General features: G+C 38.9%; 2 protein-coding genes across 2 annotated transcripts; one reads left to right on the top strand and one right to left on the bottom strand.

The window, feature by feature from the left end:
- The first annotated feature begins 411 nt into the window (after positions 1 to 411).
- LOC135470302 (uncharacterized) lies at positions 412 to 6,710 on the top strand. The gene is made up of 3 exons (XM_064749158.1): positions 412 to 465; positions 2,494 to 2,589; positions 3,122 to 6,710. The coding sequence occupies exons 2-3, from the start codon at positions 2,497 to 2,499 to the stop codon at positions 3,953 to 3,955; spliced, it is 927 nt and encodes a 308-aa protein (XP_064605228.1). The 5' UTR covers positions 412 to 465; positions 2,494 to 2,496; the 3' UTR covers positions 3,956 to 6,710.
- A 2,356-nt stretch (positions 6,711 to 9,066) lies between these two features.
- On the bottom strand, positions 9,067 to 13,822 carry LOC135471043 (kelch-like protein diablo). The gene is made up of 8 exons (XM_064750091.1): positions 12,930 to 13,822; positions 12,638 to 12,719; positions 12,075 to 12,420; positions 11,729 to 11,845; positions 11,338 to 11,521; positions 10,356 to 10,559; positions 9,703 to 9,914; positions 9,067 to 9,236 (listed from the first exon to the last, which is right to left on the bottom strand). The coding sequence occupies exons 1-8, from the start codon at positions 13,820 to 13,822 to the stop codon at positions 9,067 to 9,069; spliced, it is 2,208 nt and encodes a 735-aa protein (XP_064606161.1).
- Positions 13,823 to 14,346: the final 524 nt, after the last annotated feature.

Below are 14,346 nucleotides of genomic sequence, written 5' to 3'. Positions count from 1 at the left end.
CGAAATAAATGCGTCTAGCCCGTCGCCATGGACGCGCGCCATTATGGTTCTTCGGCTGTTATCGGTGAATCGATTCGCCCATCTTCGGCAATGTCCGATAAGCTCCGATTTGTCAAAGCTATGATTCATTTCAAATCATAGCGCGGTTGGCTGTTGTTCTAAAATTCCAGTGTTTTTAGTAAATGTTACTAATGTTCTTATTTCAGTGCAGGAATGCTGTCTTGATAATATGTGCTGAGTTTTGTCAAGCGAAGAACACAGAAAAATGTTAGATTTTGGGGCATACAATATCGAATGCCTATAATCATTTGGCGTGTCAAATGTGGTGTGTCAAGGTTTTATGAAACGTATTTCCTCATACCACGTGACTGTGGCACATGATGCAGGTTCAACATATCTGTCATACAATCATTACATCTCGACGGACCAAAAGCGTGTAATTTGCAGCAACAGTTGGGCAATTTGGTGGGTGATCAAACAATAATTCCTTGTATTATTTCCCCACAAGCCCTGTGTGACAGATTTAATTGATTGTTGGTAAAATTTAAATCTGCAGTTTGTTAAATTTTTGTCAACATTTTAGGCATGTTCATAGTTCAACAAGTCAACCGATACACTGCATTGTAACAGGCCTGTTCAGAGTGTTCTTTCAGCCAGTTTCGATTTTGTTTAAGCTTTTATGTCAATCGCACACCTTTAACAAGTTCACAAGTTAGTGCCCGTGTGAGTAATATGTTTATGTATCTGATTGTTGACGAGTGTACAGTCTGTGTCTTTAACCTCCTCATGTCGAAAGAGCAGTGGTTTATTTTTTTTGTTTGTTTTGAAAGGCGTTCTACGCCACAGTAATGAATATTTTACTTACGGTATTACTTTTACCTATACTAGCCCTACCATATCTTTACATCTTTGCTAATACTATGGGGCAGAACGATACTATATTCTGTTTAATTTTCTTGTCAACTTCAACTCGCACCTCAGGCAATTATGTGGTGTCCCTTGCAAAATTACAGACATTCGCGACCTCACCTTTATTCCTATGCAGCCTGCTCGTCTTGAAGATCATTGCTCCATGTTCAAATGAAACAAACCTGCAATGGCTTTCGTGTCACATATGTAGACAATGACTAGTGACTTTCAAAGCATTTGGCCCGTTTAAAATTTTGCAGAACTGAATAAGTGACTTGATTACACAGGTGGAACATTTTGTGGTTAGTAGAACTCATTTGTGTCGGTGAAACATTGCAGCAGTTGTAGGCTACATGAACTATGTTAAGGCAGTTTCATTGGTAACTCTCCACACACAAGAGGTGACAGATGGGTTTCATTTTAACGTGGGGTGATGATCTTCGAGGCAGGCAATGTCCTACATTCGAGGAATGAAGGTTAGGTAACACATATATTTGTGTTGACCTGTACTTTTGCAGTAGACATGAGAAAAGTGTCTGAGATGCGAGTTGGCAGGACTTCACTCCAAGAAAACCAAATAGAATGTTGGATAACTCTGCCCTTTAGTGTTTGCGGCCATATAGAGGCTTACTGTATAGGTCAAGAGCCAGCATTAAGTTTGGTAAAAACTGAGGAAAACCCATGACTGTCGTCAGGTTGCTGGCAGATGTTAGTGATGTTATGAAGGGACATTTGATATTGAAAAATCTGGTTGAATATGTATGTGTAAATTTCAAAATCCGACCCAGATCAAGTGTGTGCATGCATAATAATAATACAGCATCCCTACGACAATCGCTGACCATACATCATGTTGACTCAATTGTTGGAATATATCAGACAGTGTTTTGAAGGGAACTTACTCTTGTTTAATACTTACTTATGGCCAAACTTCTTTGTAACCTAGATCCACAACAAAAATTTCACTAAAAATACCCTATCTTCAACCCTATGTTATGTTTGATGTGCACTGATTCCCTACAACACCCGAAATGTAAATATGCCATAACCATAATTGGTAAACCATCTTTCAACGGTAAACCAGGTATTTTAACTTTTGAATTGGACAAGTTGAACTAACGTTCTCCATGTGTGGAATGCAAACTTGCGACAGGACGATGGGCAACAGAAATTTTATTCCAGCCAACATTCTCTTTAAGAATGGCATTCTCTGTAAAGAGAAAGTTGCAACTGTATGCAAGCACAAAAGACCATTCAGATCTATTGATGCTCAGTAGGCCAAAGGCGATGGTCCTCTGCAGTAGGAGAGCACATCATGCAACCTGATAAAGGCAGTTTCTCTTCTGTCATGATCAAAAGACTATTCCTGTACATAGAGATGTCAATCTGCCTATCTTTGCAAAGAAAATATGAATGTTTTGTTGTAATAATATAACTTACACAGAAATTGCCACAAGAGTTCTGGCTGCGGAGTTAAAAAATGGCACTGTGTGGAAATGTGTAATTCTTTGTTTTATACTTCTTTTCTTTTTATACGAATATTACTCATTTATATAAATATTACCCATTTATTTTTAATTCCAGGAAATGGATGTTTTGAGTCAGGTGTTTCGGGCAGAGTTCCAACTGAAGCAGCTTTGCTTCTCCACAGTTGTTTATGACAGAGTATTTTTCTCTCATGTATGTATGATGTACATATATATAGCTGTCACTAGGCTTTCATGTATTTGATATCATTCTGTAATCAGTGTTAAGTAAAGCTAATTGCCACAGTATACTATGAAAAACTCACTTTGTCCTGTAAATATATGATAATAGCGCAGTTGGTTAGCGCGCTAGCGCAGCGTAATGACCCAGGAGTCTCTCACCAATGCGGTTGCTGTGAGTTCAGGTCCAGCTCATGCTGGCTTCCTCTCCGGCCGTAAGTGGGAAGGTCTGCCAGCAACCTGTGGATTGTTGTGGGTTTCCACCGGGCTGTGCCGGGTTTCCACCCACCATAATGCTGACTGCCGTGATATAAGTGAAATATTCTTGAGTACAGCATAAAACATCAAATAAATAAATCAGATTTCTGGTGAAGAGAAAGTTGCATTTATGGCTGTTTTGAGTCATATTAAAACAATATTTGGAGTTTATTTGATTAAACATGTTGACCTAACTGCATTTAAAAGTATGGTATGTGTTTGCCAGAATCTCACTGTTTCCATTGTAGTGGCGAATGCCCCCAGTGTTGGTCATTATATACAAAGTGCTTCTGACTGTGTATGTGGACTTCTGGCTAATATATACTGCTATCCGTTACGAGGACATTGATGTCAGTGGTGGATCTGGGACATTCATCCCTTGGCCCGCTTGGCTGACAAACTGGACATACACACTGCTCGCTTTACACCTCACCATGTCCACTGTGGCCATTGTGGTGTATCACGTGGTCAGATTCTCATACAACCATTCATGGTTGTGCACACGGGCAGGGAGTGAACATTGGAGCATTATGCATGAAGGGATAAATCAAAGGGAGATAACTGGGGATTCCTACAGTACAGATGGCACACAAGGCCCTGTTATAGTTCGCACACGTTGTGCGCCCTGGTATGTGGTGGTTCTCTGGATTCTCTTTGACATGGCCACTGCAGCTGTCCCGATGGTCACACTGATGTTTTTCATTTTCCTATGGCCTCAAATGACACATTCAGGTGGAATAGATAATGACAATTTGCAGCTCCATGGGCTGAACTCTGTTTGTTTGATCATAGACTTTTTCCTAAGTCCAGTGCCTGTTCGATTGTTGCATGTGATATATCCTTTTATTTATGGTCTTGCATACCTTTTGTTCAGTGCCATATACTGGAGTGGGGACCACAACCGCGTACTATACCCTGGAGTTCTAGACTGGAACGCACCAGGGAAAACCATTGGAATGGTGTTTCTTGTGCTCGCTGTCCTGTGCATTTTGCAGCTGATATTTTTTGCTTTACACAAGCTGAAGATGTATATTTATTATACATTGTACAGCCTTGATTTTTATGAGAGTATTGGTGATTAGAGATGTGTCCAGATGTGATCTTTCAAGTGTTTTTCATGACATATGCTCAAAAGTTACTTACTGGTATAGAAAATAGAATTTGTGATACATATATATTTACAATGTAAAGCAATTTTTAACTGATGAAAATATTAGTCCATTTCTGTTCCCCTCTATTCTCATTTATTTGTTCTCTTTTTCGTTACCTTTCACCCTTTTATAACCATATGTAACCAGTTGATCAGACGTCATTTTTCAGATTCGTTTTTATATAAAAGCTTATAAGGTTATTTCCATTGGTTATTGGCTCACAGTAATAACAATGATATTGTGGAAATCTTAATCAATGATCCAGAAAATCAAAAATACATTAATACATGCTAACCTGTTTTTAAAAATGTGGTACGTTCATCAATAATCATATTGGATATACAGAAAAATAAAAGTTTGTGAATTTTTGATCTTGTCTAACTGCACTTTGCATTATGTAGCAAGGCCTGTGGGCCCATATTCAGTATGTCCATCAGTGATAACAGGTCTTATGATAGCATGATGCTGTCCATCGGTCTGCTAGTCTGTCATTACTGGTGTGTACATATGTTGACATTATCATTTGCCTCTCTTCACTTCGAGGTATTAGATTTCTTTATTTCTTGTCTCCACCTACAGAAACCCACCAAAGACTTTAATATGTTATGTTAATACTATTGTGATATTTTCATGTCAAGAATGTGTATGAAGAACTGCTTCACTTTTTAAATGGGACCAATCAACCTGTAAGCCAATCTGACATGATAGCATGGTAAGATTATTGAAGGGAGAATTTGTTCCTTTTGTCACTAAGGCGACACCAATTGTTTTTTTTTTGGTGTTTTTTGAATGCTTAAAAATCAAAAAAATGGAATGAAAATGAAAATCTACCAGTTGGTTTGGTTTGGTGTTTTTATGATTTTCCTGTTTTTAAGGCTTTCTGACAGTGTAAATATATCTTGAACAGGAAAATTTAGTCTACATTTCCCTCAAATAAGATGAGCTTTATTTTTATTTTATATTCTCTGATGACCTGGAACAAATTTACTTTGCTCATAAAACAACAGTTTAAATTGATTTTGCCAGTAACCATTTAGACTATGTATTTGTGTATATATATGTATATGTATGCAAATATATTTAGAAAGTCTAGATTGTAGCGAAAGAGACGTTTCTAGTAGGGTTAGATACCGTAGAACTAATTTTGTGTGTCTCCACGCTCTTAGTATTGAGCAATACCTACCACAAATAGTTAATGCTATCTTGGAGATCAAGGCATCAGTGGTCAAAATAGTCAGTCAGGCTCTCTTTTTTAAGAGCTTTAAAATGACCTCAAATTGAACATAGGTCATCGTAAGTATGGCATAATTCTACACACATAAAATATTGAATGTTGTATTTTATCTGCTTCCACGTTGTTTCACAATGATATAAATGGAATGTAATTCATTCCACACCTTTGAATCATATTGAGTGAGCTCAGTTTTTGTAGAGGTTGTCAGTCTGAAGGACATTTTGACCTCAGGATATACATGCTGTATGTGTCGTTTGTAAAATCCTGTTGTTGTTTTTTCAGCTCATCTCAGAGCAACCATCTTTTTTTCTGTTGTGGTTGAGTACATTTATTTTTGTACTATTGATTTTACACTTTTTCTCAATTATTGGCGAAATTATTACGAATGATCATATTTGTTATAATGGTTTTGTTCACTGCAAAGAATTGTTGTATCGCCTGGGCTCTGCCGAGTTTCCACCCTCTGCAACGCTGGCCTCCGTCGTGTAAGTGAAATATTCTTGAGTATGATGTAGAAAATTAATCAGTTTAATGAATTAATTAGAATTGTTTACATTGTGAACTTCAAAACTATAATTAATGTTACTCTGATGTTCATTTTGGTGCCTGTACACATACATTGAATATCACCCCCATATTATTGCACATCAAATAAAAAACAGAGTATTGATTAGCTTATCTATTAAGAATGTAACATATTTGTGTTTTTTTGAAGAGCAGTACTACTAGCAAATAGTAGTTTTACCACTCTGTAACAATGATTTTTTGCTGGCAGTTTGAAAGTAAGGCAGGTTTTTGTTGAGAAAGATAAGTAAATGTGACATTGCACAATCAGTGTTCAAAAAAATTTTTTTTGTTTGTTTTGTTTAGCTCAGCTTTCAAATTTCATAGGGCAGTTGGTATATTGAATACTTTGATAAGAGTCTGTTGTTTTGTAGGCTCAACAAAGCTGTTTGCTTCACACGTGTGTGAGTTGAGCAGTTATTTTCATGCATGTTTGCCAATAATTTGAAAGGTTGAAGCAACTCATAAGGTTATGCCTTAGTGCATTATGAGAAAGAGATCCTCTTTGCTGTACTTTTAAAATTATGAAATTCTGTTTGAGAACAATTTTATCACTCAGTTCTCCGAATTTAATACTGAGGTGACTGATGTTTTATTTAACTCAGAGTCTACACAAATTACGGTATTATAAGTTAAATGGGGCCTCCAGAAGCTCAGATGGTTAAAGATCGTGACAACTGTCTGACCATTGACCAATGAGGTCTGAGGCTGAAATCCATCTCTTGCTACTTCAGATGTGGCTTTACGTCAGGTGGTTTGTGAGGAATCTAATGAAGGTCATTAGGTTTCTCTGGCCACCCATGTTTCCTCCACCCATAAACTTTACCCGGCATGTAAGTTTAAATTCTTGAATATGGCTTTAAACACCAATCAAATAAATAAATAAATAAATAATTGTCAGGATAACTGATAACTGAAGCTTCGACATCTTGGCTTAAGCAATCCAAAAACACAATGTTACCATTTACATCTGTGACCTTCGGTATATCCGTAAATAACTGTGTGTAGATATAGTTACCTATTGGATGCAGCTTCATCACCCAAGAAGTCTGCACGCCATACCACAATATACCACTATGAGTGCTTACTTAGTATTTAAACATGAGTGTTTACGATAAGTACCAAAGTTGATTATGTATGTGACTGGCTCATGCTTCGTGCCAAAGATGTCTATTTGCTCTAGGCATTGCATTTGGTGAAGAATTCTTCATATTCACGCACATGTTGCTATTGTCAATTATTGAATGCTAATGATATATCCGGTGTGACAACATGATACCTTGTGATTTTAGCATCATAATACTTAATTAGTTAGTTTTAATCTGAAAAAAAGACTACATGTAATTTTGTCATGAGGATTTTACTCAGACCTGCAATATCAGTTTATATCAGTATCAGTTTATAGTTTATATACAAATTAGGGAAGTGCACTCTATAATCTCTATAACATAGGTCGTCATGGTATATTTAAAGGCAAACGCAGCTGTGTGAGCTTCATAAAACTGACCCCGGTTATAGTACATGTATTTACAAGGATCTAAAACACGAAGTTGTTTTGCCATTGATTTTATTATACATGCTTTGTGAATTTTTAGGTTTAATTCCTTATCCCATCCACGAGTGACATCTGATAATATATGTTACACAGCATATGCAGTTTGCCAGCTGGTTTTACAAAATATTTTTTTTTTCAGGATTTTATTTTTATAGAACTTATTTAATTGCAAAACATATTCAAACTCAAATCTTTGTTAGTAGAGATTCCCTGCTTTTTGCTTGTATAGTGCTTTGTTAGGATAGTTACACATGTACTTATTGCACAATAAAACCATGATATTTCCCGTATGTCTTGTTAGAAAGGACTGCATTTTCTTTGACATGTTGGAACTTGTTTCTAGGTCATAGGTAAGCTATTTTGATCAAATTTGTTTAACTTGGATGTGGAAGAACCTTATTTCATCTTATATCTGTACAAAGGTGAAATTTTAGGATTTCCTTCACCGATAAAAGTGTTGTGAGTGTTGTTACATTTTGATAGTTCACATGCATGGCCACATGATGTTGAAAAGGGAAACATTTTGTTTGATGATGTTCAAATATGAGCTCAGTAAGACCATGAACATACTAAATCATGGAGGGATTGAAGTGGCCAGGTGGTTATACCATGCCAGTGCCTCTCACCAAGGCGGTCGCTGTGAGTTCAAGACCAGCTCATGCTGAATTCCTCTGCCAGCAACCTTCCCAGCTTCCTCCCACCAACATGCTGGTCGCTGTCATATAAGTGAAGTATTCTTGAGTACGGTGTAAAAACACCACTCAAAAAATATTATGCAAGACATTGTCTTTGACATATAGAGGCGTACATGTATTCAGTGTTTCTCTGTCGGTAAGCCTGATCATCTTACATCAATCAATATGGGCATCATGCTGCACTTATACCTTGGAGTTAACCAGTGGGAAGTTTGTGAGTGTCCTCGCTGGCTCCATTGTCTGACAAGTTCCTCCAAAGGGCAACAATCCCTTCACTACATTCAAATTCAGCCGTCAGTTCAAGAATCATTCAAAGGAAAGTATCAGACATCAACATCATTGAGACATGAATGCAACATTTTTTCAAGGGTCTTGCTGCTGTTCATGGGCTTGTTAAGTCCCTTCTGGTTGGGAGAGTTTGCTTGAGCAGGTACTAGTTAAGACTGTCGTTTGAAACTTACAAACACAGGTGGGGGCGTCTGAAAGGTTTACAACCCCTCTTTTGGCGATTACAAAAAAAAGGGAAAATTACATTGTAAAAGATGGCCTCAGGGACATTTTGCAGAAGAACTGTATCTAAGTGCCTCCCTCCCACAACTGGGTATGAGGCTGGCCTCTAAATGCACTGGCAAGTTCATTTACCAGAAGAGCAGTTTCCTTAAATCCCCTTTCTGTTTTTTTTTTTTCTGTAGGTGAAACATTAAGATATTTGAATTATATACTAAAACATCAATCATATATAGTCCATGATGCCTGTCATTCAACCTGCAGTTTGAAGAGTATTAACAAAGCTTAATCAGCAAATATGTTTCCCAATGGTAATGTGTTCCCTACACGAAATCAAGGGAATACTACCAATGTGGTGCTTCACCATTAATATAGTCATACTTCAGCAAATCTAAAGAACAACATTGCATATACAATGCTAGCGATTTTTATTTCCTGACAAATTGTCACTTTTGTGTATAATAACATGAATTCTAGCCGTGTGTCCTTATTTAGACATCATTGGTAAGACAGCACAGCCCACAGACTTAGAAGGATGTGGCAAAGGTTCCACCCCCGACTCCCAGAATCCAGTCCCTGCATTGTAACATTCGATAGACTGTAAAACTTGATTGTAATCCTTTGAACAGACTCCGCCTATGATGTAGATTTTGTTGCCTGTAAAAAAGAAACGTCAACTAGTAAAGTACATATAACTTTCGAGCACTGAAATTATACTGTTTCACACAGTATGGAATTATGGCTGCGTTATCTTCTCTATAATATTTGGACATCCTCTAGTTGTAAATTTGTTGATTGCCATACATAAAGCGCATGTTTGAGTAAACTTGAGCACAACAGTCCAACAGAGAGTGTTTCTCCACAAAACCTGAATCAGATTCTTCACAAGTATACTTTAGTATTATGTTGCTTAAGCAAAATACTTCTGCTGGCGCAAAGAACTTAAAAAGTTTTGTGGAACCGGGCCCTAATCTGTATAAATGACGGCTACCTATTACAGTATATCTGCTTTTGTCTAAAGAGAAAATTCGTGTTTTAGACACAAGTATGCATGCAATGAGGTATTAATTATGTTCACATCAAAACGTGTCTCTGTTCAACTTCTGGAGATATAATCTCTCACCTATAACGGCGGAACCGCTGTTATGCCTGGCAGTTTTCAGGTTCGCCACATGTTCCCAGGTGTCTGACCTGGGGTCATACAGATCCACGGAGGAGATGCTCTGCAGCATGTTGTTCACTTCAGCGGCACCGCCGAACACGTACATACGCTTGTTGCTGCACACTAGGTTACAGTAACAACGGGGAATGCGCAAGTCGTGCTTTACAGTCCATCTGCAACACACGACAGAAGACTTAGAAGGCATTAATAGTCTCTCATCACGATCCGTGGAGAACACTTGGAATTACACTGTACACAAACATTAAAGCTACATGTTTGCTAGAATCAGCCTACATTAGAGTTGAAAGTCTTTGTAGAGAGGAGCAAAATATCTGCAACTTTCAGGTGAATACCAGTTAAGAAAGTAAAACCAAAGTTGGAACGACTGGTTGGCAAATGGTGACAGGTAACCCGTGAAATAAAACATCTTGTCAAGTTAGCTCAGTTAAGGTTTTTATTCTAACTCCCCATGCGAATGCTTAAACGTATCTTTCTGAAAAACATATGAACTAATGGGAGTGTAGTGTTGGTCTGATTCCGATTTACACACAAAAACCAGCTGTAGTCGTATGAAGCATGCATAGACACATATGAGGAGTGCACAATGTTCGCACTTGTGTATTCTTGGGTCGAAACATTCCACGACTTTCAGGACGGGCAATCCTCTGTTGAGGGCACCTTCTTCGCCGTAACCGCCCACTACAAACAGGAAGCCCTTAAATACTGCCGCCCCTGCCCCCAAACGAGCGAACCTCATGGGTGAAATGTACGACCAGTTGTTCTCGTGGGGATTGTACCTCTCTACAGTGTTCAACACTCTAGGACGAAAAAGGATCAAATGAATATGAATGGGCAAATGAAAGGAATAAAATGATAGAAATACAAGTTAATGAGGAAATACCATCGCAATACATGTTCGAAAACATCATCTGTACGCTTTGTTTACATGCCAACATGAGGTTGATTCAGAAAGCTGGTAGACATGGCAAACCAATCGCTGTACGCGAGGCTGGCATCCTAACCCAACAGTTTACCACTCCTCCCCTATAATGCTGCTTCTTCAAGGGAATGGCATGCACGAAAAATTTAAAGCAATGGGGAAATACCGAACATTCATAAAATGATATGGATATTAATTGTGATTGTAAATGAGAATGCTTGAAATGTATAGATGATAAGTCATGTAAGCACAATGTATATGGGCTGGACTCAAATTGTTACGCAAAATGCATTAGGCAAATATAACACTTTATTAACGTTGAAAACTTTTAATTCTGAAGAATCTACATCAATATGTATACGTATATTAATGTTTAGGATACAAAAAAACCCTGACAATTCTGATATTGTGTCAGGTTAGAGGCGATGTGGACATTTTAACTTAAGTCAGGGGTTTTGATCTAAATGCCTAAGAACTCGTCTTAGCACGGTCAAAACACAGGACAGCGGAACGCACGGATAAACGAAAGAAGGTTAATTGCGAAACAATAAGAACTGTGCGTGACGAAATACCAGTTATATATCACATTGTTTGTGTTTAATTCTATCTACCCCATTGCGGCGTCAAACAGCTAATCTACTGGTCTTAGACACTACCTTCCCCACTCATCTTGTCCACCCAAGGCATACAGCTTTCCGAAGAGAGGACAGAGGGCGTGGCACCTTCGCTTGGATATCATTGGAGCCACTTCACACCATATGGTCTCTTCAGTATCAAAGACAAACACTCGGTTACAGGCCTGTGTTGCCGCCCTTCGCGACTTATCGGTTTCACATCCACCTAATTGAAAACAATGTTATCAGATTATGCATCGTATACAATAAGTGAATCTGTACATCTACATCATCAGACATCTACATCGTGCGATTATGACTATGTCCATTCCCTGTTCAAAGCTTAGCGTAACATTATATACTGTTAAGTAAATTTAGAATATTCAATAATATACTCTTCGTTTGGTATGGCAATAACTGTATACGTCCTTACCAGCAAGATACAACTTTCCTCCAAAAATGGCAACCGCATGGTTTTGTCGGTGTTCCGGAAGAGGGGCGAACTGCATCCATTTGTTTTTCTCCGAACTGTAACGTTGAACGTGTCGACCTATTCAGATAACATATGGAATTGATGTACAGTGATAAATCAGACAGGCATATTGAAGAAATATACTACTGAAATTAACCCAATATGCAGAACAGGCTTCCTGACCTAACCAATACTCATAAAAGATTCCTTCCAGGAACTATATATACCAGTAATGTATTGAAAAAAGAAGGGCAGCCATGTTCGGATTGAGCGGATTTTGATGCATAAAGAAGTTAGATTTCCTTACCGTATTTATGGTCACGGGACCTCTTCTGCGCACCACCAACTGCCAAAATGTCTCCAGTCAAAAAGTCGTCTATCTGAGGGCCATTATATCTGAGCCCTGACGTCAACTTTGCGCGTGGGTTCCGACGGGCTGGTAGGTGGTCACCGATGATGTAATCATCCACGGAGTACTCGTCCTCTGTTGTTTGGTTGACGGACCTGGCGGAGTTAGAGTGGCGCGTTTCGGGTGCTGCAGGGATATCCTCTAGACCTGGGGGTGGTTGTGGCTGCACAGAATCCTGGACCATGCTGGTGGTAGGAGATGGATTCATGCTTGGTTGGGTAAAGGCAGGCGAATCCTGAAACATCTTTAAACGCACCCGATTTGCTCAATACACACATAAAATTGAATGTGTTAAAATAACATTTTATATACATTCTATTTATTTACATCTATTATAATTTTAAACAATTTTATATACCCCCATTTTACGCAACGTAACGGTATTGCTGTTTCAGTAAATAAATTATTCACAAAAACAACTCCTTAGAAAACATTCTGAATCCTCAAGTAATCAAACTTACATCGTCTGGCATCTTTATCCTAGGTTTTGATCCTTCTATTGTCATACCATCCTGAAGTCCAAGTTCATGTGTCGTATGCAACCTTATCGAATAAATACATTTCTTCCATTAAATCAGTGGTAAAAGTAAAACAATGAACATGAACTCCGGGTTATTTATTAAAGGCTTTTTTATAGGCTGACAACCAGGTTTGTAAAGAAGTAGATGTTATATGTCAGATTCATTTATTCCTAAAATATTTGAAATGTTTGAGAATGAATTCGACAATGACCACAAGATGCACGTGACTTACCAGTTCCCTCTGAGAACAAGCTCCTTGCATACAGGATCTGTTTTGAAGACAGGACTCCTCTTACAACAGTGGAAGAGATCTGGAGGACTCATCAATGAATAGCGAATTCGTCTCAACAAGCGAACTTCTGAATCCGGAGAGAGGTTTTTGGCATGGCTCAGCCAGTCCATAACTATCTCAAAGACCTCCATTTCTGAGCGAACCATAAGTTGATCATCTGTTAAGAGTTTGCACATGGTATCAGTACTTAGGTGATAAAATCTCTTCCACCTTTGAAGGTGGTAGAAATTTTTCCTGACGATGTCGTAAGCTTGTTTATACAGTGGTCCGTTGCTGGCAACTTTGTCCACGAGGATGAGAGCCTGTTCAGGAGTCATGTTGTCCAACAAGTCTTGCCAGGTCTCCAGTATCCCATGACATTTCAGCTTACTGCTCATAAACAAGAAATCTGACACAAGATCAGGTCTAACATCGAGCTCCCCTGTGTAGATGTAACTAAGGAAAGCCCTGAAAGCGTCAGGCTCTATGCCTTTGATGCGGATCTCCAGTGGTAATTTGAGGCGGCCATTAGATACCTCGTTCAGGAATAGGTTGGAGAAGTATTCGCTCTGACTCGCCAAAGCAATTCGGTGGGTAGCAAACGTCTCCTCGTTTATCCGGATTATCACATCCGCCATACTTTTGTCCTGATACAGTTGTTTTACGTACTCTCCAAGTTGGGAGTAATGGTGGATTTTGTCGATGGGTTTTGTGGTGAGTTGGTGCAGGGCTGCCCGAAGGCGGGGTGAGGCCGTTTTGTCCAAATTGTCGTTGGGCTCACTGGCCCAGGACACGCCGGCTGATGAAGCGGAATCGGGGGATGCCAGAGGCCGGAAAACGTTTGTATCGTCCATGACAAGTACTGGGATATGCCGATCCGAATGCCTCAGTCTGTCTGTTGGAGGAGCTGGTGATGCAGATGAAGATCCTGCACATGAAAAAGGAGCGTTTTTAGACATATCTACATCGAAGTAACCATCGACATATCTGACATGATGAACATGGCATAAACAATGCTATGTACTTGGTGGCATTTGGCGCTAGCTGTGCTAATAATATCTATTAATGATAGAAGCCATATGAGAAGAAAGTTTTCGTTTCAGTCATCAGTTAAGAGACAAACCTCGTGGTGATATGGGCCTGTCATCAACCTGCTAAAGGCCGTGGGTTTCCACCGTGCTCTGCTCGGTTTCCTCCCACCGTCGTATTAGTGAAATATTCGTAAAGGACTAAAACACCAATCAAATAAAAAGATATATCCTAACGAAGGCCACAGTCATGACAACAGGATTGAACTTGAACACACGACTTCACTGGTCAAAAATAAGGTGTCTTGATCAGAGGTAGTACGGATCACTCAGCCATCGAAGGCCTCAGA

The sequence above is a fragment of the Liolophura sinensis genome, chromosome 7, assembly GCF_032854445.1.
Source record: "Liolophura sinensis isolate JHLJ2023 chromosome 7, CUHK_Ljap_v2, whole genome shotgun sequence".
Taxonomy (NCBI): Eukaryota; Metazoa; Mollusca; class Polyplacophora; order Chitonida; family Chitonidae; genus Liolophura; species Liolophura sinensis.
This window is presented reverse-complemented; position numbering and strand designations above follow the sequence as displayed.